General features: G+C 44.1%; 1 protein-coding gene across 8 annotated transcripts in view; it reads left to right on the top strand.

The window, feature by feature from the left end:
- PDE1C (phosphodiesterase 1C) overlaps positions 1 to 26,750 on the top strand; it is a 336,024-nt gene that overhangs the window by 274,982 nt on the left and 34,292 nt on the right. For all 8 annotated transcript variants that reach the window (XR_014517662.1, XR_014517663.1, XR_014517664.1 and 5 more), the window contains 8 exons: positions 2,763 to 2,879; positions 4,964 to 5,104; positions 10,738 to 10,838; positions 12,659 to 12,787; positions 17,407 to 17,508; positions 18,335 to 18,455; positions 19,931 to 20,012; positions 25,749 to 25,869. Coding sequence is in view for 3 of the 8 variants with exons in the window: in XM_083468113.1 (XP_083324239.1) it covers positions 2,763 to 2,879; positions 4,964 to 5,104; positions 10,738 to 10,838; positions 12,659 to 12,787; positions 17,407 to 17,508; positions 18,335 to 18,455; positions 19,931 to 20,012; positions 25,749 to 25,869 (914 nt within the window). In the remaining 5 variants the exon portion in view is untranslated. The remainder of the gene's footprint in view (positions 1 to 2,762; positions 2,880 to 4,963; positions 5,105 to 10,737; positions 10,839 to 12,658; positions 12,788 to 17,406; positions 17,509 to 18,334; positions 18,456 to 19,930; positions 20,013 to 25,748; positions 25,870 to 26,750) is intronic.

Below are 26,750 nucleotides of genomic sequence, written 5' to 3'. Positions count from 1 at the left end.
AGAATTGTGTTTTCGATTAAGTAATTTTAAACCATTCCACGTGGCAGCCACCACTGCATAGGAGACAATTTGCGTGCACTTACAGTCACCAGACGTTTTCTTGACATTATAATGAAAATAAGAAAAGAAAAATGCACTGAAAGAGCTTTCCCTGCCCCCAAAATTATAGATGCACACAGCGCTTAGTACATGTGGTTGCCTATATAGTAAGCTATTTGTGCAGATTGAATGATTTTCTCTCTGTCATTGCATTCCTTTGTTTTTGGAAGCATAGGGTGGCTCGGAGGAAACTGCCCAATCAAAGTGGTGCAATTTTCATTTCAAATGCTTGCCTCACTACTGTGGTAGCATCTTCCACTGGGGGCAAATCCTGCATAACAAATCTGTATTGTGACTGCACAGTACATCGAGTATCCATTGGCTGTCTTCTCTATTGCTGGGTTGTGTTTGAGCTTTAAAAAAACCCAAACATCTAGCCAAGTGGCAACAATATGAATGGAACCTCAAGACTTGAGATCATGGGGAGGGTAACCTTTTTATAAACGTGAACTTTTGCCAAAGTGCAGAGATGGGCACGCTACCGTGGTCTCTGCTTGGTGTGACTCAGAAATCACTTGACTTGTGTGTGAGTTTGAAAACAACCGCAACCAGAAACAAGCTGGCTTGTTTTCTGAGTCAATCCGAAAGGGTTGGGAAGTGTGCACCTTGGCTCCCAGTATTCAACACATTATTCCCAACGATGTTTTTCTTTCCTGCTTCTCCTATTTCTTTCTGGTGCACTCTGCAGAGTGTCAAGAGTAAAAGAGCAGTAGTGCTTGGGAACCGAAAGTCTCTCAAGGGCAATATCCCTTGAGAAGACTTCAGTTCCTAAGCAGTCCTATGCCTTTTGTCCAGATACAGAGGTACCTCGGGTTAAGTGCTTAATTCGTTCCGGAGGTCCGTTCTTAACCTGAAAGTATTCTTAACCTGAAGCACCACTTTAGCTAATGGGGCCTCTTGCTCCTGCCGCACCGCCAGAGCACGATTTCTGTTCTCATCCTGAAGCAAAGTTCTTAACCTGAGGTACTATTTCTGGGTTAGGGGAGTCTGTAACCTGAAGCATATGTAACCTGAGGTACCACTGTACACTGTGAAGCATGCCAGGATGATGGAGAGGAAGGAGAAAACCTTTCCTCCCCTAGCCCTCTGCTTCAGCTACTACAGCATCTCCCAGGTGGAATCTACACACATTTAAAGAAACACTGTGAAAATGCTTTTAAAAAAAAGTTTTGAAAAATATGTTGAATTTGCCATGGTTCACTGTCGCCATCTAGTGCCACATTTGTATATTGCACTTTACAACACACTTACAACGTTTTATTTGCAGCTGTATAGCTGAGTCCCCACTCTCTACTTGCAGTTAAGAAAAGAGGAGAGTGGAGAAGATGCATTGGGGGCAGGTGGAGATAGGGGTGCACTGCAGCTGAGAACCCTTTCCCAGCACAGGAATAAACAGAAACAGCCATCAATGAATGTCAGGGGTTCATGGGGGCAGATTCCTCTTTTGAGAGGCCCTTTTAAGAAGTTCATTTCCAAGATAGTCTTGAACAAATTTCTTCTACACCTTTTTGGAAAAGGTTTCATTTACTAGTCTGTTATCATGAGAAATTGTGGAGGGAACATAAAGTGGAATGCACCGCAGCAAAAAATAATAATCATAAACACAATCTATTCATCAGTACTTAATTCTTCAATTTCTCTCTCTCTTTGATGTGTATGATTTTGGAGCCCACTAGGTCTGCTAGGTGACCTTGGGCTAGTCACACTTCTCTGAAGTCTCTCAGCCTCACTCACCTCATAGAGTGTTTGTTGTGGGGGAGGAAGGGAAAGGAGAATGTGAGCCGCTTTGAGACTCCTTAGGGTAGTGATAAAGAGGATATCAAATCCAAACTCCTCTTCTTCTTCTTCTTCTTCTTCTTCTTCTTCTTCTTCTTCTTCTTCTTCGTGCTTGGATGAGAGACTAGCTAGCACCTAGGTACACCACTTTTTCTTCCATTATAAAAGAAAGACAGTAAATGAAAGAATGAAAGCATAAATGAAAAAGAATGAAAGAACGAAGTTCTCTCTAAGCAGTAAATGCTCCAACCAAAATAGATGGCTCTCTGATGTTTCTCAAATTTAGAGCTGGATTCTGCATACTTTAGCTTGGTTGCTTGTAGCTGCCACAGGATTTAATTTGACTGGTTAGAATTAAAAAAGTAAAGGTAAAGGACCCCTGACAGTTAAGTCCAGTCGCAGACGACTCTGGGGTTGCGGCACTCATCTCGCTTTACAGACCAAGGGAGCCGGCGTATGTCTGCAAACAGTTTTTCTGGATCATGTGGCCAGCATCACTAAGCCGCTTCTGGCGAACCAGAGCAGTGCACGGAAATGCCATTTACCTTCCTGCTGGAGTGGTACCGATTTATCTACTTGCACTTTTTGGCGTGCTTTCGAACTGCTAGGTTGGCAGGAGCTGGGACCGAGCAACGGGAGCTCACCCCGTCACGGGGTTTCGAACCTCTGACCTTCTGACTGGCAAGCCCAAGAGGCTCGGTGGTTTTGACCACAGTGCCACCCACGTCCTCTGGTTAAAATTGCTAGTGTCTTAATATGCCAAACAGATTCAACTCAAAAATTTACTGACTACCTTACATCATCAATGCGTGTATAGGCTTTGTATTTAACAGTCGTCGTTTTGCTTTCTGTCACTGATGACACTAATGCTGCCTTTTCTCTCACAGAACGTAGACAAGTGGTCCTTCGACGTATTTGCACTAAACGACGCTAGTGGAGACCATGCACTGAAATTCATTTTCTACGAATTGCTCACACGTTATGATTTGATCAGCCGCTTCAAGGTCAGTAATCCTGCAGTGCCCTTCCTCTCTGTTCTTTTGTAATTTACTCAAAGGAGAAATATCATTAACCTTGTAATTCTGCTTTATCTGTGCTATTGGCCATGAACATGTGGTTGGTAAACCGTGTCTGTCGAATACTTGCCACCTGATTTAACTAGGATGTTATTACTACTGCGATGAACGAGACCAAGTAAGAATCAGTCAATATGGCATCATATTGAAATGGGGTACATTTACCGGCTTCACTGAAGGAAGGGTTCTGTGCTGTATTCAGTAGCTCTCCTGTCAGAAAAGTTTTTGATGCCTCCTATGTACTGAGTCGAATAGGATCCAAAATGCAGCAGTCTGATTGGTCCTAGAACAATAGGATTCAGAATGCAGCAGTCTGATTGGTCCACAAGAGCCACCCAATTCAGCTCCAGGTAGAAGGGAATCCGCAACCTGATTGGCCTACAGGAGAATCCTGGAATTAGCCAATCACGTGGGGCCCATTGTATAAATAATGTATATAAAGCAGACATTCTGGGGGAACTTCCATTCCTCCTCACCATTATGAGCTGAATAAAGAGCTGAATAAATATACTCTCAACTCCGAGTATATTTCAATGCCAGTCACAATAAACTTCCTGGCTTTATGGCATTATGGTCTTCCAAAGCAACTACTCTGTTCCAAACTTAAAAATAGAAAGTGTAATGCAGGTGGTCAACAAAAGAGGTTTAAGACTGTCTCAAGGCAAATCTTAAAAAATGTAGTATAAACACCGACAACTGGGAAACACTGGCCTGTGAGTGCTCCAATTGGAGAACAGCCTTTACCGAAGGTGTCATGGACTTTGAAGATGCTTGAACTCAGGACGCAAGGAAGAAACGTGCTAAGAGGAAGGCACGCTTGGCAAATCCACACCGTGATCAACTCCTGCCTGGAAACCAATGTCCCCACTGTGGAAGGACGTGTGGATCCAGAATTGGCCTCCACAGTCACCTACAGACTCATAGGATTGTCAGTGTTTATACTACATTTTTAAAGATTTGCCTTGAGACAGTCTTTAAACCTCTTGTTGACCACCAGCATTATGTTTTCCATTTTTAAGTTCAGAATAGAGTAGTTGCTTTGGAAGACAATGATCAGGCATCCAAACAACATGACCAGTCCAACGAAGCTGATGTTGAAGAACCATTGCTTTGTCACTGGTGATCTTTGCTTCTTCCAGTACACTGGCATTAGTTCACCTGTTTTCCCAAGTGATGTGTAAAAATTTTCGGAGACACCATTGATGGAATCTTTCAAGGAGTTGGAGATGGTGTTTATAAGTGGTCCATGTTTCACAAGCTCCATAACCCTATGTGTTCCAGTAAATTTCCAAAACAAAGAGGCTGTAGAAAACCAAAGGAGAATGCAGTTAATATTGCATGCTAGTGGTGAACGTCTGAAATCACACACATTTTGGACATTAAGGGCAAATGATAAGTACATATGCCATTAACTTTGGTTGATATTTATAAGAGAGCGAGACAATTTGAAGCACCATCCATGTATAAAAAGTTTTCTGAGGCCTTCTGTCAGGGAACTGCCATCGGAGGGACAGGAGGTGGAAGGGCTCACAGAGGTTGGGAGAGACTCAGCAGCTGAAGAGGGAACCAGCAGGGGGAGAGAAGGAGCTCTGAGGGAAAGTGAGCGGGAGGGATGGCTCAGAGACACTTCCAGCGAAGGTAGTGGGGAGGTTTCAGGACCTCCTATAGGGACACCCACTCCTCACCGGAAACTGTCGCGCCGTGAGTCCAGGAGACGCGTTTCCGTCAAGGAGCTTTTATGTTGGAAGAGATTCCGGAAGCAACCACTGTCGGAATCTGCCAACGACTGATGGAGCCATGCTTAAGGGGCTCCGTTACAGACAGAGGTTTGCGGACTTAACCAAACTCTGAGGGACTAGGATTTTACGCACAAGTAGCTCATCATCCCATCACACCTTCCATTTGATTTTTTTTTTAATTGAGAAAGAAACCATATTTGGTGCTAAGGTCTTGATGCTTAAGATTTCAACAAGCTTTGCCAAATGTACTTCACTTCCTGTGTTTTTGTTTAGATTCCAATATCTGCTCTTGTCTCCTTTGTGGAAGCCTTGGAAGTTGGCTACAGCAAGCATAAAAATCCATATCACAACCTAATGCATGCCGCAGACGTCACACAGACTGTTCATTACCTCCTTTTTAAGACAGGTGTAGCGGTAAGTAAATGAATCCCCTTTCTTAGGAGACCCAAACAATGTTGTGCATTCTGGGTAGATTTCCTGCATGACCCACTGGGGAAACCCAGCCAGATGGTCAGGGTATAAATAATAAATTATTATTATTGTTATTATTATTATTCATGGCTTGTTCGTGGGATTTAAATTACAACAAACCCCAAGATTTACGAGCACCAAAGTGGGTCTCTGGTTTAGACCCTTTGGATTATAGTCTGTTGCTCAGATATGTGTTTGGGATTCTAACTTGTTCCTTCTCCAATGCTTAGAGAATGTAGTTCCCCTTTGGACTGTGGGATTTTGAAACTGGCCAAAAGGTCAGGCAACAGGAGATTATAAAGTTAACTTAAACAGTGGCAGTTGTTTTGGGCAATGGTTCCACAAGTGCAAATTATGTGCATGCCACAGAAAATATAATATGCCTCAGAGCTTCAGTATGGTTTTATCCAGTGGCCATAATGTAAATATTGCTATCTTTTTTTCTACTAACTTGGCAAATGCAACCTAAATCCATGAGTTAAGCTACTCCTTTGGGATTCAGAACAAAAAACTTAACTGCATGGCAAAATGGCACAAAATTTAGTACACAGAAAGAAGAATAAACTGAAAACAAATACAAAATAATAGTAACAACCAATCTGAGATAATTACTGTGTTTCGTGAAATTGTTCTAAAATTATTTACATTTAAGAAGGCCCCAAATTGTAGTTTTGGAAATCGTGGAAAGACAAAAATATAAGAAAATATTTTAGGCAGTGTTCTTTTCTCCTGCTTAGAAAGCATATGCACTTTATCTCTTTCAAAGCTGACACAAAAAACATAATATTTAATTGGGCAAGTGTGGATGATTCATGGCAATCAACTTCTGGCAGTGCTCCTTGGTTGATGTTTGGCAAAAACATGATGCGTCGAAGCTGAGTACAAACAGCTACGTGACCCTATTCTGTAAAACTGCCATCAGGGGCACTGTATATTGCTAGCAGTCAATTTACCTTCACCTCACACAGATTATAGGCATAACTAGTGACCCACTTCTGAGGGGGCAAGAGGTGCAATGCCAATAAGTGAGCAACATTATTGAAAATGCTATTGTTCCGTTTTAGAGGTGGATTGGACCAGCATTGCTACCAAGCACCTATCTAGAGTTAACAAGAGCTACTGCCATTTTGTTTTAGAGGTGGATTGGACCAGCATTGCTACCAAGCACCTATCTAGAGTTAACAAGAGCTACTGCCAACAAAGGTCCGTATAGTAAAAGCCATGGTTTTCCCAGTAGTGATGTATGGAAGTGAGAGCTGGACCATAAAGAAGGCTGATCGCCGAAGAATTGATGCTTTTGAATTATGGTGCTGGAGGAGACTCTTGAGAGTCCCATGGACTGCAAGAAGATCAAACCTCTCCATTCTGAAGGAAATCAGCCCTGAGCGCTCACTGGAAGGACAGATCGTGAAGCTGAGGCTCCAATACTTTGGCCACCTCATGAGAAGAGAAGACTCCCTGGAAAAGACCCTGATGTTGGGAAAGATGGAGGGCACAAGGAGAAGGGGACGACAGAGAATGAGATGGTTGGATGGTGTTCTTGAAGCTACTAGCATGAGTTTGATCAAACTGCGGGAGGCAGTGGAGGACAGAAGTGCCTGGCGTGCTCTGGTCCATGGGGTCACGAAGAGTCGGACACGACTAAACGACTAAACAACAACAACTGCCATTTTGTAGCCTCATTTGAGTGTGATGCTGAAAGATGGTTAAGTAGTACATGAATGAGCCTCAGCAGAGGCACCCAGTTCCACCTGACATGGGGGGGGGGGATCCTCGCTGTGTGTGCGTGATGTCACATATGCAACCCACATGTGTGATGTCACGCAGATCGGGAGGAGGCTGCAAGGTCCGGCAAGGCCCTCTGCCACCATGGGGAGGCCTGGTGGGGTCTGCCTCTGCCGCCACGGTGAGGCCCAGTAAGTCCTGGCCCCTCAAGATCAGGGGGCTGAACCCTGTCCCCACATACTTTGAGGGGCCCCAGCCCCATTGAGTTGGCGCCTAGGAGGCCCAGGCACTCCTAAGCTCTCCTCCTCCATGACGGCTGTGCAAAAGTTGGAAGCTTTTGCTTCCTTTTTTAAAAAATAAAATAAAATTTTATTAGGAATTTAAACAAAAAATATTATCTTAAAACATATCATCCTTAATTCCCCCCATTCCCCCTCCCTCCCATAAAACAACCCCCCTCCCCACCCCCACCCCTCACCCCTGACTTCCCTCAGTTCCAATCTCTGGTTTCTCTATAAATGCTATTCTCTGCATGTTACAGAATTGTATAGATCCTTAATTTGTCTAACTGGTTATTGTCAATAAAAAGTTTGTGAGTGTTTATTGAAAACCTGCCAAGGTGTCCAATTCACTTTGTTGCATCTTTAAGTACTTCGTAAAAGGTTCCCATTCATCTTTAAAGTCACAGTTATCCTCGTCCTGTAGTTTATATATCAATTTTGCCAATTCTGCATAATCCATCAATTTCTCTTGCCATACTTCTTTAATCGGAGTTTCCTCGGTTTTCCATCCTTGTGCTATTAAGACTCTCCCACTGTTGTCGCATACCTAAAGATGTTTCTCAACTTCTTTGGCAGGTCTTTCCTGACAATCCCTAACAAAGGTTTTTAAACAAATGTTAGATGGAACATTTTCTTCAATTCATTGTATATCATTTCCCAATTTTTTAAAATTACATTACAATCCCACCACATGTGATAAAATGTCCCCTCCTTTTCCTTACACTTCCAACATATATTCGAGCTAGTTTTGTACATTTCCCCTAACTGCACTGGTATCCTATACCATCTATACATCATCTTCATATAATTCTCCTTCAACAAAGAACAATCTGTAAATTTTAGATCCCATAACCTTTCCCAATCTTCCATCATAATGTTGTGACTTACATCTTGTGCCCATTTGATCATGACTGATTTTACCTCTTCATTGCTTCCTTTTTTAACTAGTTGCAGTCAAGTGTTATATCCAAAGCCAAGCAAACTATGGTTAGTCTTAACCAGGCATAGGCAAACTCGGCCCTCCAGACATTTTGGGACTACAACTCCCATCATCCCTAGCTAACAGGACCTGTGGTCAGGGATGATGGGAGTTGTAGTCCCAAAACATCTGGAGGGCCAAGTTTGCCTATGCCTGGTCTTAGCTATGGTTTACTGAAACAGACCAACTTCAACCCAGGAGTTTTGAAGCTGGCTTGTTACAGTCAACCAGACTGGCCGCATTTAATGGTTCAGAAGCTATTGAGTAAGGGTGCAGAGAACTTAAAACCTGAGTGTGATGAATAAATGCAGGTTCTAGTCTAAGGTCTTGGCTGCATGAAATCCGGATTGATGTTAGTTAACAGGAAAGCCAAATTTGATTCATGTGCAAAAGAAACAATGGGGCAGAGTCGACAGGCCTTTCCCCTTCCTTTTTGCTGAAAACAGGGGCTCTGTTAATAAAATTTTGAAGGGATAAGCCAGCCTAAGGGCAACACTACCCACGCATGCTATGATTACACAAACCTTGACATCAGAAAATGTAATGAAGGTCCTGCACTTTCCTCAAAGCAAGTCCAAAGAAACATTAGCAGTGCCATATAGTTTTCTGCAGGAGTTAATGTAGCAAATCAGAGAAAACTTGCTCCCTTAATAGGGATTTGAGGGAAAGGGCTCAGTGGTAGAATCTATTGCAAGTGTGCTTTCAATCTCATTTCTCTCATTAAGACCCCTTAAAAGAAATCTATTCATTTCAACCCAATAAGCAACCTAATAACATTTTGCCCCAGGACATTTTTATGTTACTGTTGTAACTTCCGAGTAATACTGCCAGTCCATCATAATTATATTATCCATAGCGCTAGCCCCAAGGGTCTAATGATATATCATAAACAGGATTCAAGGAAAAATTACAAGGATCATCATACATAAAATCACACCAAAAATAGTACCACCTAGCAGTGACTATAATAACAACAATAAGCAATCGCTTGGGGGGATATAAATGTTTTGTTGAAATGTTTTCTTGAATCAAGATATTATTATTAATTTGGTTTTTTAAAAATCTCCTTTTCTGCGTTTGCTCAAGGTGACAGACAAGGCTGATAAATACATTAACAATAAACTCAAAAATTCAGTGGGTTGGATTCACACAAACACTGCAAGTCTAACAAATTTACCTGGGTTTAAGCCTCCTCTATGAGGAATTTAGCAATGGTGAATGACCTAACCTGAAATACACTTTGTATTCCTTTTCTATACAGCTGCCAAAAAATGTTTTTAAATTTTTTTGACTGGGCTAGAATGACTCTTGTAAAGATAACTAGTAGAAACAGTGGAAAAGATGGTAAATAGAATATTAGATACAATTGGAAAGGCATATAACATAGAATCCCATGGACCCAAGTAGGAGGTGGAAGGAAGTCTGGTGCAAACAAAGTAACAACAAAATAAGTAACATAATATTTATTTTCTTTTTTGTTTATGCATACATGCTAAACGCTGGAATGTTTATTGTGTTAAATTGTTTGTTGTGAATATGGATGTGTATGAAAAGGATGGCTGTAATCTAATTGAAAAACATATATATATATATATATATATATATATATATATATATATATATAAAATGAAACACATTTTGTATTTCATTGTGGATCAGAAAGGTGTGCTTTCATGGGCCAGGGCCCAACTGTATATAGGGCAGTTCTCTATTTGAAGGGCTGCCCAGTGACATCTGAAAGTGTCTTCAGTTTGAAAAGTAGCCAGTCCACATCTGATTTAAAGACTGATAAGAAGAGAGAGCTGGGACACGGGTGGCACTGTGGGTTAAACCACAGAGCCTAGGACTTGCCGATCAGAAGGTTGGCGGTTCGAATTCCCGCCACAGGGTGAGCTCCTGTTGCTCAGTCCCTGCTCCTGCCAACCTAGCAGTTCGAAAGCACGTCAAAGTGCAAGTAGATAAATAGGTATCGCTCTGGCGGGAAGGTAAATGGTGTTTCCGTGCGCTGCTCTGATTCGCCAGAAGCAGCTTAGTCATGCTGTCCACATGACCTGGAAGCTGTACGCCGGCTCCCTCGGCCAATAAAGTGAGATGAGCGCCGCAACCCCAGAGTCTTCCACGACTGGACCTAACAGTCAGGGGTCCCTTTACCTTTACTTTAAGAAGAGAGAGCAGGGAGCCTGGAAGCTGTAGATCAGCAGTTAGCACTCAGATAGCAGAATGAGCAGGTCCATAGGTCACCTGAGCAAAGTCATCCCCACTTTGGTGAGATGTATTGCATTTCTAAATTACCATAAAAAATCTCTAGTCTTCTTTTTTTGACAATGCATAAGTAGCTGCTGTAGCTCATTGGTAGAGTGCATGATTTGCACGATGAAAACCCCAGGTATAATTCAGTTAAAATGATTTCTAGTAACAAAGTTGCAAAGACAACTGCCTCAGATCTTGGAAGGTCTGCAGTGAAAAGTGCACCAGAGTGTAGCGTTCTTGGCTAACAGGTAGAACATGGCTTGCAAAACAAAACGCCTGTCAAAGTTTGGAAAGGGTGCCATGTGGTCTGACTGATGTTAAATCTTTTTCTTTTTTCTTAGCACTGGTTGACAGAGCTGGAAATCTTCGCTATGATCTTTGCTGCTGCCATCCACGACTATGAACACACCGGAACCACAAACAACTTTCATATTCAGACACGGTGAGTCCATTCAGGATCATCGACAAAGGCACAAAAAGTTGTGAAGGAAGAAACAGCAAGAAAAATCAGTAAATGAAAATAAAGCGTCCATATAATATCCATATGAAACTGCTTTGGGGATGTGGGGGCAGATTGAACTAGAGTCTGCAAACACTTGTATGCTTATTTAATACTGCTTGTTGAAAAAAAATCAGATTACAAATCCCAAATTTGGCACATTTTGTTCCCAAATCACAAGGCTATTTTCCCCCCAAAGAAGAGTGAGTGTTGCTCTTCACAAATAATCAATTTTCTTGTTGATTTTAAACATTTCAAATGTTCGGTCTCTTTCGGCTTAGGTAAATTTTGATCTCTTACTGTCAGGTATTTAAATTCATAGTGTAGTGGTACAACAAGGAGGACAGGATGAACTAGAACTAGTTCCTTTTAAAAAAATAAACTTTCAAAGCACTGGAGGAGCATAACCTCTGGTTTTGATGGCAGCTGCAAATATTAACAGATGGATGGAAAGAATAAGGTATTTGTGCCTGCATGTGACTTTAAACGTTAATAAATTACTTAGGAAAAAAATCCAGTGGGGAAGTTTCAAACTGAACTATTACTAAATGAGAAATTGATAAGGTTGATTATTTGGGATCTCTGTGGTATTAATGTAGCATTTTGTTGTGAATCAAAGCTCATAGTTCATTCATATTATGGAATGCTGTGTGTGTGTGTATGTTTCAATGCAAGGTTCCAGTCTTTAAATCAGAAGGAATAAAAAGAAGTTCAGTGTGGTGGAGCTAATCACTTTGGAGCTAATAATGAAGAAAAATAATCCTCCATAACTTTAGTGCAAGATTTTCAATATTTCAGTTTAAGTGATGAGAACTGATTAAGAGTTGAATAACAGTCTCATGATTTCAGCCTTATTAGTATTACCACGCTTACCTTTCAATTGCTGTTTAAGTAGGACGTAAACAATTAAATATCCTTGGTTTAAGTCAGAAGTGATCTTTATCATTAATAAAAATACTACTTATTAAGGAGTGAAAAGGTTAATTAATATCATACTAAAAAGGAAGAGGCTTTGAATTTCTGATGAGTTTGTGAACAAATAGGCTCTTTACTAATTACTGGATTATACTACTGTGAAGAAATAATTCTAGAAAGACTTTTAATTATTTTCAGTGGAAGACATTAACCACAACAAATAATATCGTCTCAAAACTCCCTATAAAGATATGTATCTTTCCTGACAGCCTGCCCTGTTCTGTTCTACTTCTCTCTGCCATATTTCTTGGGTTCCCCCATTTTCTTTTGTGCTGTTTGCAGTGGCATTGATGGAAGCACTCATTTGTTCAGTCATTTCTGGCAACAGCTATTTTATTTAGCCATAATTCCCTAGGCATTGAATCTTCCAGTTGAATATTCTAGAGAAAGGTGATAGCTATCATTTAAAAAAATGGCAACTCCCCAGTGGCAGCCATCATGTTTTCCTAAAACATCCCAAAATGACACTATGAAGGCATTCTGGGTAAATAAAATGGCAGCCACCAGTAAAATGAGCTCTGCTGTTTCTGGAACAAGACAAACCACTCCCCATCTCTGAATGCCATGAACAGGTGTCCCTTTTGTATTACTTTGTACATTCACTTTGGAAAAAATGAGAATTGAGCTGAACGGGTTCTTCAGCTCAGTTTTTCATTTGTTCCACACCAGTATAACACGATTGGAGCCAACGAATTGATACTGAAATGTGAAGCAAATATATTCCCTTCATTGGAGGAAGAATAAAAATTCCAACCTATGTTTATATTTATGGAACCTTTGTTTTATAGGTCAGATACAGCCATTCTTTACAATGATCGGTCTGTGTTAGAAAATCATCACCTCAGCGCGGCGTTCCGCCTTCTGCAAGATGACGAGGAGATGAATATCCTGTCTAACCTCTCAAAGGATGATTGGAGGTAAGGATCCCCGCTGACCTTGATGGCTGTCAGCCTGATTGCTCCAAGTGTACCCCTCAAGTGTACTCAGTGGGAATCTTGGTACATGGATGATCAGCAGAGGATGAAGTCTGATAGCGAATGATGAGAGGAGAAGTGGTCCTCAATTTGTACCGAAGCAATATGTCAAAGTTGTAGCATAAATCACGTTAAAAGACATAACATTTACATTTTTCTTTGGTGCTGTCATGAGCTCTGCAGAGTGCTGACAAGTGGAGCTGTTCCACTCCAGGAATGGTACAAGACAAAGAAGTAGAATCTGAGTTCCAGTCAAAAATGCATACCAATCTTTTTCAAAACCTTGGATTCACACAATGTGTTGATTCCCAAAAGTTCATTGAGACATATTTCAAAGACTCTCACCAATATCAAATACGTTTTGACTGGTGTCTTCAGTGGCCATTGTTGAAGCAACAATTCCAAACTGAAAATTCTTCAGCTCCTCGATATACTACAGAACCATAGAAAAATCTTCTGTCTATGCTGGAATCAAGAGCATCATTTTCTGAATTCAGTCTCATACAGTAACACAACAACAAGGTTTCGTTTAGAAGAGTGCTTTTGTGCTCAGGTTCCGCTTGCAGGCTGGTCACTGCGAGTACTGGATGTTGGACTAAATAGGCCTTTTGCCTCATCCAGAAAGCTCTTCTCCAATCCAAGCAAAGCCTGTCCCTTTCTGAGAGTTCAAAAATATTGAACTTTGGCCTTAACGACCTAAAACATGACACCAGGCAGTCTAAAATATCTATTCCACACATATTTGGCTTTAGGTGTGAATTGGGCTACAGCATTAACAAGTTGTCAGGGAACTGACATCGGAGCTAGAGGCGGAGGGAAGGCTCTCAAATGATGCTGGAGAAGGGCCCAGCAGGGAGAGAGGCAGCTCCGCAGATGGGGAAGCAAATCAGCGCAACACCAGGGATATAGAGAAGCTGATGGGGGAATCGGTGAGAGGGCTCCAGGACTCTTCACCGGACACCAGCGGGGAGAGCACTGGTCCTCCGCTACCCACGCCCACCCTGCGCAGAAGACTTCCGCGCATATGAGTAGGAGGAGGCTGGGTGTCAAACAACTTTTGTGTTGGAAAAGATTTAAGAAATGCCCACTGATGGATTCTGCTAGCGACTGAGGCAGCCACGAAGTGAAGGGCTGCCCAGACTGAAAGGTTTAGCAAGGCAACAAAGCCTGGAGAGGCGGCAGCTTACGCACGAGCAACCCATACACATTACACAAGTCAACAAACATTGTAAGCTGGGGCTGTAGATCATTTGCTGGTGGGCAACATTGCATATGTAGCAACTAGCATTCAATTAACATGGGAGTACAGGGACATGGGTGGCACTGTGGGTTAAATCACAGAGCCTAGGACTTGCCGATCAGAAGGTCGGCGGTTCGAATCCCCGCGACGGGGTGAGTTCCCGTTGTTCGGTCCCTGCTCCTGCAAACCTAGCAGTTCGAAAGCACGTCAAAGTGCAAGTAGATAAATAGGTACCACTCCGGCGGGAAGGTAAAAGGCATTTCCGTGCGCTGCTCTGGTTCTCCAGAAGTGGCTTAGTCATGCTGGCCACATGACCCGGAAGCTGTACGCCGGCTCCCTCGGCCAATAAAGCGAGATGAGTGCCGCAACCCCAGAGTCGGTCACGACTGGACCTAATGTGAGAGCCAGTGTGGTGTAGTGGTTAAGAGCGGTGGACTCGTACTCTGGTGAACCGGGTTCGCTTCCCCGCTCCTCCATATGCGGCTGATGGGTGACCTTGGGTTAGTCACACTTCTCTGAAGTCTCTCAGCCCCACTCACCTCACAGAGTGTTTGTTGTGGGGGAGAAAGGGAAAGGAGATTGTTAGCCGCTTTGAGACTCCTTCGGGTAGTGATAAAGCAGGATACCAAATCCAAACTCTTTTTCTTCTTCTTCTAATGGTCAGGGGTCCCTTTACCTTTACCTTTACAGTGCCTTAGCATCAGTTACCGTAAACTTGCAACTTGGACCCCTTTCCCCCAGAAAAGGGTAAGAAAAAGACTGGCTCCACATACCTCACAGTATCTGGCAAGATGTGGGGTGCCCAATATTGTTTTGTTGGCATCCGTCTGCCTCAAGACTCAATGGAGTGTGCCTCCAGGAGTGAAGCCAAACCTCTGTGGAAGTAGTGACTTCCATAGGACACAAGCCTGGGCAATGTATTTGGGGAACCTGGGCTGCTCTTGGCTTTACTGAAGTGGACCAAAGGAAAGCAGAGCAATATGTTCGGCACCAGCTTGGCTGCAAACGATGCTGGAAGAAGGCATACAAGGCGCCATCCAACTGTCTTGGGGACTCCACTCTGGATTTGTGGAGGATTCACTCCTTGGCCTTCTCTTCTCCCAAAGATATCCAGCAAGGCAGCGGAGGTTTAGGATCAGAGTTGTCCTTCTCCTAGACGGGCTACCTTCCCAGGTTGATGCCCCCACCTTCCTACCAGAGCATGTGCATAAACTACCTTCTTGACGTTGGACCCACTTCTGGTCTCATCCACTCAATCTGCCAGAGCTTGTATTTGCATGCAGGGGAAGTCCCTAAACCAATGAGGGTTTGAGACCCATCGGCTGCCCTCACCTGATTTAGCTGGCCAATCAAAGCCATTTCCTGGGTGTGGCCACTGTCACATGCTGGCAGATTCTAGGACATTCACAAAACTACAACAACAAACCTATGGTTACGTGGAGCATACTACGTAAACACACCAAACGTAACTGGATGTACCGTATTTTTCGTCCCATAGGACGCTCCGTCCCATAGGATGCACCTGATTTTTTGGGGGGGGGGAAATAAAGGAAATTCCCCCCCCTTTATTTCCCCAAAAGCAGGTCGGGGAAACAGAAGCAGGTCGAGGAACAGCGGGATGGCGGCGCTGCGCCTCCCTGCTGTCCCCCGAGCTTGTGGGGCTGGCCGATGTCTGCCCGGCGCGAGGGGCGCTCTGCTTCAGGGCACCCTGCCCGCTGGGAGGCAGGCTGCTATCCGCAGCATGGGGAGCCCTGCGGGGAACTCCTGCAAGGCTCCCTATGCTGTGGATGTCTGTCTGGCGCGGGGGGCGCTCTGCTTCAGGGCGCCCCTCGCGCTGGGCAGCAGGCTGCTATCCGCAGCGTGGGGAGCCTTGCGGGGAACTCCTGCAGGGCTCTCCACGTTGCAGATGTCTGCCTGGCGCGGGGGGCGCTCTGCTTCAGGGCGCCCCTTGCGCTGGGTGGCAGGCTGCTATCCACAGCCTAGACATCCCTGCGGGACCTCCCGCAGGGCTGCCTAGGCTGCGGATGTGTTCCCGAAGCGCCGGGCACTCTGCTTTCAGGGCGCCCGACGCTCCGGGAAGCAGGCTGCTATCCGCAGCCTAGACATCCCTGCGGGACCTCCCGCAGGGCTGCCTAGGCTGCGGATGTCTTCCTGAAGCCTGGAGAGCTAGAGGGGTCGGTGCGCACCGACCCCTCTCGCTCTCCAAGCTTCAGCAAAAGCCTGCATTCGCCCCATATGACGCACCCAGATTTCCCCTTCATTTTTGGAGGGGAAAAAGTGCGTCCTATAGGGCGAAAAATACGGTACTTTTGAATAAATAAGATATACTATTCATTGTATCAATTTGTAGATTTCAACAGAAGTCTCATAAAGTTCAATGAAAAAAGCAGAAGACCCAGTGGATCAGTTCATTCTCTAGTCAGTTCATGCATAAGATAGATACATGTATAAGTATCTATTCCGGCCAATATTAAGGCTAATATTCCAGAAATCCTTGTCTGAGACTCTGTGAAAGGATTCTGTGGAACTGTAACAACCCTTTATGTGGATTATTGGACTCTTTGAACAGACAGGTGGAATAGATACTTAAACTTCTGCTTTTTTCGTTGACCTTTATGAGACTTCTGTTGAAATCTGCAAATTGATACAAAAAAGAGTGTACATTATTTATTCAAAAGTACAGTACGTTTTGTGTGTTTATTGGACAGATTCTAGGAGTCACAGGTGCAAGCTAAGTGCAGGGGGGGGAGAAAAGGTAAGTAAACTACCACAGAAGGAGCGTGATGTGCCCCCCCCCAAGAAACTACCCCTCTCCTAACACCCCACACACCCTGGGTGCCCAGTATAGATAACAGGGAAATGAAATTGTATAAAGTCCTCAAGTCCAATCTACAATTTAGGCTCATTTTTAAAAATCTGGACCTCTTAGATGAAGCCCTTCTTTCGTTCCCAAATTTAGGCCTTGTGTAATTTTAGCCTGCTCAGCATCATAGATAAACAGGGCCTCGTGATTCAGGAGCTTTGTGTTTCTAAGAAAACAGAGTGCCCTGATGTCAAGGTTATCTCCTAGCAAGAGCGGCTACATCATCTGACTAGCTTGCTCACTTCAGGTCTGGTATCTGCAGCAGATATTCCTCTCTGCCCTTAAGCCCCAGGAAAAAAAGATAATGTGAAGTACTCAGTGACGCACATCGGAGTGTACAGCGAGAATGTGATAAATAATTTGTAGATAGAGAAACAAAAGAAGTGTTTCTTACATGGTTCTGTCTCCCTCCCTCCCTCTTCTTCTCCACCTCTTCTTAACTGGATATCTACCGAAAAGAGAATTTAGGACTCTGGTGATTGAGATGGTGTTGGCCACAGATATGTCCTGTCACTTCCAGCAAATCAAAGCCATGAAGAATGCATTGCAGCAGCCAGAAGGGTGAGTCACCTTGTGACACTGTGCGGAGGGGAGGGCTGTGTTCCAGCTGGTACTTTGCCACTTCATTAAACAAGCTTCAAAAGCATCTCTCTGAGGGGGAAGACAGCATCCTTTCATGTCCATGCCTATTTCTTTTCACAGCGAGTGAATTCACACATGCGCACAGACACACTTCGTTCCAGATTGGCAAGGATTAAAACAGAGCATGGATAAAAGAAATCCATCCCTTTGTTTTGGAGAAGAAGCACTACAAACAGTGGTGGCTGGTCCTTTAGGGCAAGAGGCGCACTGCGCCACTAATGCCAGCTCTGCCTGCCAGAGTCTTACTTGAAACCACTGCCTATCAGCCTCCTCCTTATTCTTAGAGCCAGTGTGGTGTAGTGGTTAAGAGCGGTAGTCTCGTAATCTGGGGAACCGGGTTCGCGTCCCCGCTCCTCCACATGCAGCTGCTGGGTGACCTTGGGTTAGTCACACTTCTTTGAAGTCTCTCAGCCCCACTCACCTCACAGAGTGTTTGTTGTGGGGGAGGAAGGGAAGGGAGAATGTTAGCCGCTTTGAGACTCCTTAAAGGGAGTGAAAGGCGGGATATCAAATCCAAACTACTACTCTTCTTCTTCTTCTTCTTCTTCTTCTTCTTCTTCTTCTTCTTCTTCTTCTTCTTCTTCGTCTTGCCCTTGTAGGACTCAACAGGGAGAAGGATGCAGGCAAAACTAAAATGGGTTGTCTCTGCCTGTCAAAGGTTTTAATAGCCTCATTTCCTTGTTTCACAGTTGGTTTCCAGTCTTACGGCACGGCGATTAATTTATACCACTGTTTGCATTTGCAGAATTGACAAACCGAAAGCCTTATCGCTGATGTTGCATACAGCTGACATCAGTCATCCTGCCAAGGCATGGGACCTCCATCATCGCTGGACCATGTCCCTGCTAGAGGAGTTTTTCAGACAGGTAACTTGCAAAAATTAAGCTGCTTTTCTTTCTTTCCATGTTATTTGGGCAGCACTCCACTTAATATTTACATATAATAATAATAAATTTTATTTATACCCTGCCCTCCCCAGCCAAGGCCAGGCTCAGGGTGGCTATGTAGGACATACGTAGGTAGCATCTTATTACTGCCTTTGTTGACATCACAATTGCATGAAATATTGCTGTGGGAGGAGGGGCGCCAACTATAGGGGACTCTGGGTGCCTGAGCACCCACAAAAAATTGTGCACCCACAAAAAACTGTGCACTGCAGGCCCCCAACGCAACTTCTGAAGTCTCACAAGGCCTTGGAAAGCATCTCTGAAGCCTCGCCACCGGAAGTCAGGTTCCATGGTCTCAAGGCAATGTGAGAACTCGAAACCTGACTGGGGAGCACATGTGACCTGCCCAAGTTGGCTCCCCTGTGCGGGGAGATGTCTACTGTCCTTTAGAAAGATGTCGAGGGAAGAGTTTTTCTCCATCCCTTCCCAGCGGAATTCAACACAGGTATCTGTGTGTTTACATCGGATGATCAGTAAATACAACAGTGAAAATCCTAATAACATAACAGATCCTATGCCCAGTTCAGATGTGACAACAGGGTATGATTTGTTGCTGTAAGCTGGTGTGAGCCAGCCTGAACTGTGGGCTCACATTCTCCCACTCCCCTTGAAGGGAGGAGATTTAAAGCTTTTGTTCCTGGCTTGTTCTACATCACAGTTTCCCATTTTGTTTTACTCCCAAGCTTGTCCCGAAGGCATAAATCTCCTCCCTGCATGTGCAAAGGGGAGAGTATATAGCTCCATCACTCATACTAGTTTGTCCTAATAGAAGCATTCTATTGTTGTTATGTCTGAACCAGGCCAGAGTGTGTTCATTTCTTCACAGAAAGCCCTGTTGCAGCTAAATATCCTTTAGAACATTCCAGTAGTTCATAAAAGGCCAGAGTATGATCATTGTACCATTGATTAGTCATGTTTCATGTGTAATATTGTGATGAGTATTTGTGTGGACGAAGGCTAGGGTGTCTGCCCCCCTCCCACAAGTCAGTTGGCAACTTTGCCTCTCTCCCTCCACATCCTCGGGCTTTATGGCAATCTGTTTTGGAAACACAAGACTGTTTCTAAAGCACCATTCGACAGGACATTGGAATAAGGAGAGAGGGAGAAATCTGCTGCCCCTTATTTTTTTAAAAAAGAGCCAAAGTCTCACTGAATATATCTATGCTTCTAGGCTGCAATCCACATGAGCGGATGAAATTATAGGCAGTCTTGCAGACAACATGTACCTCTCTTTTTGCACCCAGTGTCAATATATTGGCTAAGATCACAGTGCGCCGGGAGTTTTTTCTGTTCAAGTCCCATGCAAATGGCTGCAAAGTGAACAAGAACATGACTTATGCCCTTTACGTTCCTGGTTTGTACTAATCTTTTTGTTCTTTCTCTTTATTCTTCAGGGTGACAAAGAAGCAGAGCTAGGGCTTCCTTTTTCCCCTTTGTGCGACCGTAAATCCACTATGGTTCCTCAGTCTCAAGTAGGTAAGTACATCCAGAAAGACTACATTTCCCAAGTGAGGAGGAAGGAGAAAGTGGCCACAAAGACACTGCAAAAGGGAAAGTAAGAAGGGAGAAAAGGGGAATTGCCTAATGCACAGTACAGTGGTACCTTGGTTCTCAAACTTAATCCGTTTCAGAAGTCCATTCCAAAACCAAAGCATTCCAAAACCAAGGTGCACTTTCCCATAGAAAGTAATGCAAAATGAATTAATCCATTCCAGACTTTTAAAAACAACCCCTAAAACAGCAATTTAATAAGAATTTTACTATCCAACGAGACCACTGATCCATAAAATGAAAGCAATAAACTAGGTAAAGGTAAAGGGACCCCGACCATTAGATCCAGTCGTGACCGACTCTGGGGTTGCGGCGCTCATCTCGCTTTATTACCCAACAGAACCGGCGTACAGCTTCCTGGTCATGTGGCCAGCATGACTAAGCCGCTTCTAGCGAACCAGAGCAGCACACAGAAATGCTGTTTACCTTCCCGCCAGAGCGGTACCTACTTGCACTTTGACTTGCTTTTGAACTACTAGGTTGGCAGGAGCAGGGACTGAGCAATGGGAGCTCACCCCATCACGGGGATTCGAACCGCCAACCTTCTGATCGGCAAGTCCTAGCCTCTGTGGTTTAACCCACAGTGCCACCCGCGCCCCAATAAACAATGTACTGTAGTATAAAATAAATAAGACAGTATTGTAGATGATAAAAATTAAAATTCTTTTTTTTCTTTCTTACCTGCACTGATGATAGTCATTGTTTGGATGGGGGGCTTTTATCCATTTCCACAGGCACACAATCAGTCAGTAGCTGAACTGGGTTCCACACAGTCACAAAGAGCCAGTGTGGTGTAGTGGTTAAGAGCGGTAGTCACGTAATCTGGGAAACCGGGTTCGTGTCTCCGCTCCTCCACATGCAGCTGCTGGGTGACCTTGGGCCAGTCACGCTTCTTTGAAGTCTCTCAGCCCCACTCACCTCACAGAGTGTTTGTTGTGGGGGAGGAAGGGAAAGGAGAATGTTAGCCGCTTTGAGACTCCTGAAGGGGAGTGAAAGGCGGGATATCAAATCCAAACTCTTCTTCTTCTACAAAAACAAATTAACCTAAAAATCCTCAGAAACAAAATGCAAAATAAATAGCAAAAACAAAAGCGCCAAACTTAATCCATCCAGGAAGTCTGTTTAACTTCTGAAATGTTCAAAAACCAAGGCGCAGCTTCTGATTGGTGCAGGTGCCCCAGAAACAATAGCTGACAACCTCATCGGATGTTGGGCTTCCAAAAAACATTCAAGAACCAGAAGATTTACTTCTGGATTTTTGCATTTGAGAACCGAGGAGTCTGAGCACCAACGTGTTTGAGAAACAAGGTACCACTGTATGTATGTTCTTGCTTGGGTGAAGCATTCAAGGAATTTTGATGGAAGCCAGGTCATATTTCAGATCTGGCTATAGTTCAGTAGAATTTTTGTGCTTTGTATCAATAAAGACCCAGTTATATCCCTGGAACCTGTGGCTAAAAGGGTCTCATGTCCCGAGACCTTAGAGAGCTGCTATCAGCCAGAGAAGGTAATATGTAGAATTGGCTGGAATGACTTGTCACAAGACCATGAAGGAACTTACCCCTTGGCCTTGTTTTCTTGGCAGCATTTGACCTTTAGTAAAAAGGCTCGTATCCATTGCCCAAATCAATGGAGAATTAATGGTTAATTATGCCATTAGCAAAGGCAATTATGGCAAACGAAGCAAGCACTCAGTCGGTACCAAAGGCTGATTTATACAGGCCTGTGCTGCTTCACATTTTATTTAATTTGCGGAAGTTTACTGCGTCTAACCGGCATTAATAATCACGTTCTCTTTGTAAATCTCATGCTCTAACATTTTAAAATATTCATTTCTCAGTCTGCTGCTCAGTGGGCAATTGTCTAATGACTTTATATAGCGGCTGCGATTGAATCAAGAACTATCATATCCACCCCCCTCGCCATTTCCTACCCACCAATGCAAGTTTCCCACCTCAAAGCTGAAGTCAGAAGTGAATGTTGTTGTTGTTTAGTTGTGTCCGACTCTTCGTGACCCCATGGACCAGAGCATGCCAGGCACTCCTGTCTTCCACTGCCTCCCGCAGTTTGTACAGTCTCATGCTGGTAGCTTCGAGAACACTGTCCCACCATCTCATCCTCTGTCGTACCCTTCTCCTTGTGCCCTCCATCTTTCCCAACATCAGGGTCTTTTCCAGGGAGTCTTCTCTTCTCATGAGGTGGCCAAAGTATTGGAGCCTCAGCTTCAGGATCTGTCCTTCCAGTGAGCACTCAGGGCTGATTTCCTTAAGAATGGATAGGTTTGATCTTCTTGCAGTCCATGGGACTCTCAAGAGTCTCCTCCAGCACCATAATTCAAAAGCATCAATTCTTCGGCGATCAGCCTTCTTTATGGTCCAGCTCTCACTTCCACACATCACTACCTGGAAAACCATAGCTTTAACTATACGGACCTTTGTTGGCAAGGTGATGTCTCTGCTTTTTAAGATGCTGTCAATGGAAGAATGTTATTGCTCACCTTATGTCACTGACAGAAATTTTCTCATGAAGCGTAGTTGGTGTTATTTTTCTTACAAGACGTACCATACAATCAAACATTTGGGGCTGAGTTACCCTCTGCATCCAGACAAATGCTTTCACGGGTGAAATGAAGCAATTTAACTGTCAAGGCCTGTTTTTAAAGACCAGCTTATTTTCTAAGGACGGTATTTCACCACGAGTCCAGCGCCAATATCTGAAAATCCAGTCTGCTCTCTCATCAGTCAGACCAAATTGTTGCAGAACACCAAGCCAAGAATTTTCTATTGCTCAACAGGAAGCTTAAAAGATGCAAACGCTTTTTCTTCTCTTTCAGGCTGTGGGAGGCTTGTTTGATTGGAGACTTTGCTCCTTGTTGTCATCAGTGCCTTTTTTCACTGATCAGTGTAGTGACATCCTTTCATTTTTGCCCTTTGCTTGGCAAGGAGAAAGCCCACACTTTCTGAACATGCTGGGCAAACACTGATGATCACATGGAGTTTATGCCACACTGAGATATCTGAACCTGCTGTGCATTAACTAACTGGTCCCTGGATTCTTTTTAAAATGTTGATCAGGAACAAAGGGCTATCTGAGGTGATTCCCAAACCACACTACTAACCTCTTACGGTGTTTCACGTGCTCTAAGCTTTCACGTTTCTGGTTGGCGGTGGCAGCAGTGGCCTCTCCCTCCTCCTCTTCCTCCTGTTCATGCACTAGACGCAGCAGTTCTCAACCTGTGGGTCCCCAGATGTTGTTGGTCTACAACTCCCATCATCCCTGAGCTCTGGCCTTGCTAGGGTGATGGGAGTTGTAGTTCAACAACATCTGGGGACCCACAGATTGAGAAAGGCTGCACTAGAGTGTCTTTCCTCCCACTCAGGGATGAAGAGATGGGAGCCTTGCTGCTTCCATTTTGAGGAATGCAGTTGAGCCACTGCTAGAATTTCCCAACAGGTGGGTCACTGCTGCTTAGCTTGGAGAGAGAGAGGGGTAGGGGAGAGAAGGCAGGGAGGCTGGCGCAGTGCAAATTCGCCAGCAGGAGCACTGGATTTGCTCCGCCAGTGCATTTGCTCTGCACCAACCTTCTTGCTGCCTGAGCCCTTTCCCTCTCAATAAGTGATAGGCCCAGGAAGCTCTAAGTGGCTCCTTGCTACCTAGTGAACTGCTTCAGTTGGAAGGTAAGACACTGAGACAAGGAAAAGATTGCACACAAGAGCTCTTGTAGAGGAAGCAGACAGGCCATTTGTGGATCACTTATTGCACTTTTGCAGGCTGTCACTGTGTTGGTATGTATCTCCCCACCAAAGGAGCCAACTCCTAGGAGCTCAGGGGTCTTTGTCCCCCCCCCCCAATAAAATATTTTAAGGAGCTGGGCCCGCCAAGGTTGATGGGCATTGCCATTCAGATGGTGTGCGTGCACTGCTTCATGTGATCGGTTTTGTGGGGCAGGGCTTACCTGCCCCCCAATATTTTAGTTAAGTTGGCACCCCTGCCCCCCACCCCTCCAATCCCCCTTCACTGCCCTTCCCCCACTTGAACTCAGGACATTTCCTCCATCAGCTTGGTTTCACTTTTTAAAAATGCAATAGTGTGGAGAACTGGATGTTGGACTAAATGGGCCATTGGGCTGATCCAGCAGGGCTCCCCTTACATTTCCATTTTACATGTCAGCACTGGATTTAGGCGCACAGGGCTCCGAGCCAAGGGGTGGGTGCAAAATTGAGAGGATCCGTTTGGAGGCGCCAAATTTTGGCCTCACATAGGGCGCCATATTACGAAAGATGACCAAAGCCCATCCCTGCACACGTCCAAGTAAAGGTAAAGGGACCCCTGACTACTAGGTCCAGTCGTGACCGACTCTGGGGTTGCGGCGCTCATCTCGCTTTATTGGCCGAGGGAGCCGACGTACAGCTTCCGGGTCATGTGGCCAGCATGACCAAGCTGCTTCTGGCGAACCATAGCAGTGCACGGAAACGCTGTTTACCTTCCCGCCAGAGTGGTACCTATTTATCTACTTGCACTTTGATGTGCTTTTGAACTGCTAGGTTGGCAGGAGCAGGGACTGAGTAACGGGAGCTCACCCCGTACCGCCGACTTTCTGATCGGCAAGTTCAAGCTCTGTGGTTTAACCTGCAGTGCCACATTTTTAAAAGTATGATTGTATACATAAAAAATATAATGTGTGGAACAGACTTTAATGTTTGCTGGATGATGAATACTTCTGCAGAACAGCCTCTGAGGTTGTTTGTGGACTGGGAGAAAGAAAGGAGGCAGAATGGGACTGCAGATGATACATGGAAGATGATTTAGGAACCACTGCTCAGTCTAAATGGTTGTTCTGATTACTTTCATTTCCTGATATAAAAGCTAAGATATAATGACTCCTAGCTGATGGAAAGTGGGTTCCGTGTCCCATGCAAACTAAATTAAATAAGTGGATTATGGGAAATTGTAATTACATTTGACATTAGCGGTCATCTTTTTTAACAAGGATGGTGTTTCTTTAGACATTTCTGTAACATAGCACCCAATTTGTTTAATTTGCTCTGCAAATGGTGAATAATACATAAACAGTGGTTTCCAATTTTCCTGCTCTGAAATATGCACCCTATGCCACAAGATACTTACTTTTGATAATAAGCCTTCCTTACTAGCCAATTTATGTTATTATATTATTCATCCAAAACGACCTAATAGCTGAACATCAGGTTTAATTTACAGAAAATACATGAAATTACCTCTGATAACTCTTGCTGGTAAGTCAAATGCAAAGTTTAGATGAATAGAGTGCAAGGGAAGCTACATGCCACGTCTCCTTGCACGCTTCACGACCACGAAGCATTCCTAGCTTTGTTATTAGAGTATTTCCATAAATTTCATCCTCCAAGCTGGGTCAGACTCATCACTAGCTGTACTTGGAATTTGACTCAGATTCCCACAAAGCCCACACAAAACAATCTCAGTCCCATCTGCCGTGTGTCGAACTGCAGCCAATTATTTTCACCGTTTTAAAGAATAATCTTACAATTAGATGTTAATGCCTGTGCGAGGATTCACACTGTGAGCTATTGACGCATTTCCTGCAGGTATTTCTTTATGAATATTGACAAACACATTGACGCCAGTGTAGCTGATCCCCTTGCCTTTGTGTGTCTTTTCCAGGTTTTATTGATTTCATTGTGGAGCCCACTTTCACTGTGCTGACTGACATGACAGAGAAGATTGTAACACCTCTCATTGAGGAAGCCTCCCACTCTGGCATGACAGGGTTTAGGCGTTCCAGGTTGGTATCTACGTTAATTTTCCATTGACAGCTCAGCTCCCAATTCTCTTGAACTTAATGGCTGGGATCTGGAGCCCCATTCAGGGCCACCCCAAAATGTCTGCCGCCCGAGGCAGAACAGAAAATGGTACCTCCTCCTGACATCAAGTCAAGGTGCACAGTGCCAAAGGCCAACGTTATTCTGGTACCTAAGGCAGAAAATCTCACCCTGCTATAGTCGTAAACATGCAGCAGCAACAAATTGAATTAAACTAACAACTTCATGACACTGAAAAATGGTTGCCTGATACAGCAGCCTCACTCTGTCCAATGGCAGAGCTGGCCCTGTTTCATGTGCACAGAAGCTTCTCAACTATGAGAAGGGAATGCAGAATGTTCATGCCATGTCCCAAAGCTTCTCTTCTTATGGAGCTTGGGAGAACCTTTTTATTTATAGTAAATATGGCTAATAATCTATATGCAATTAACTTAATGGCTAAAGAGGGAAGAATGTAGCTATGCTTGATAGACCATGAAATGTATTCAGTAATTGTCCTACTGGAGTAAATCTAGGCTTTAATACATGATCATATAGCTTATGTCCCAATGGCTGGATGGGAAATATTTACTTTGTGAAGAGAACTTCATCATGGTGGGAATGGATAACATTTAAGGGATACATTAAGATTCGCTGCAGTTCCAGATGTTGCATACAGTGGTCAACCCATGTTTTCTAAAGTGGCTGGGCAATGTTCCAAATTGACACATATAATAGGGCTACTAGAGGACCATTAGATGAATAAAATTAACATGATAAAGGTTTCGGTCAGATAGCGATAAACTCTTCTAGATAAAGTTCTACACAACCTTTAGATACTGCAAGTTTGCTACATGCCATAGTT

This window comes from Podarcis liolepis, assembly GCF_965112155.1.
Source record: "Podarcis liolepis genome assembly, chromosome: 12".
Classification (NCBI taxonomy): domain Eukaryota; kingdom Metazoa; phylum Chordata; class Lepidosauria; order Squamata; family Lacertidae; genus Podarcis; species Podarcis liolepis.
The sequence above is the reverse complement of the archived record's forward strand: the minus strand, read 5'-3'. Positions and strand labels throughout refer to the sequence as shown.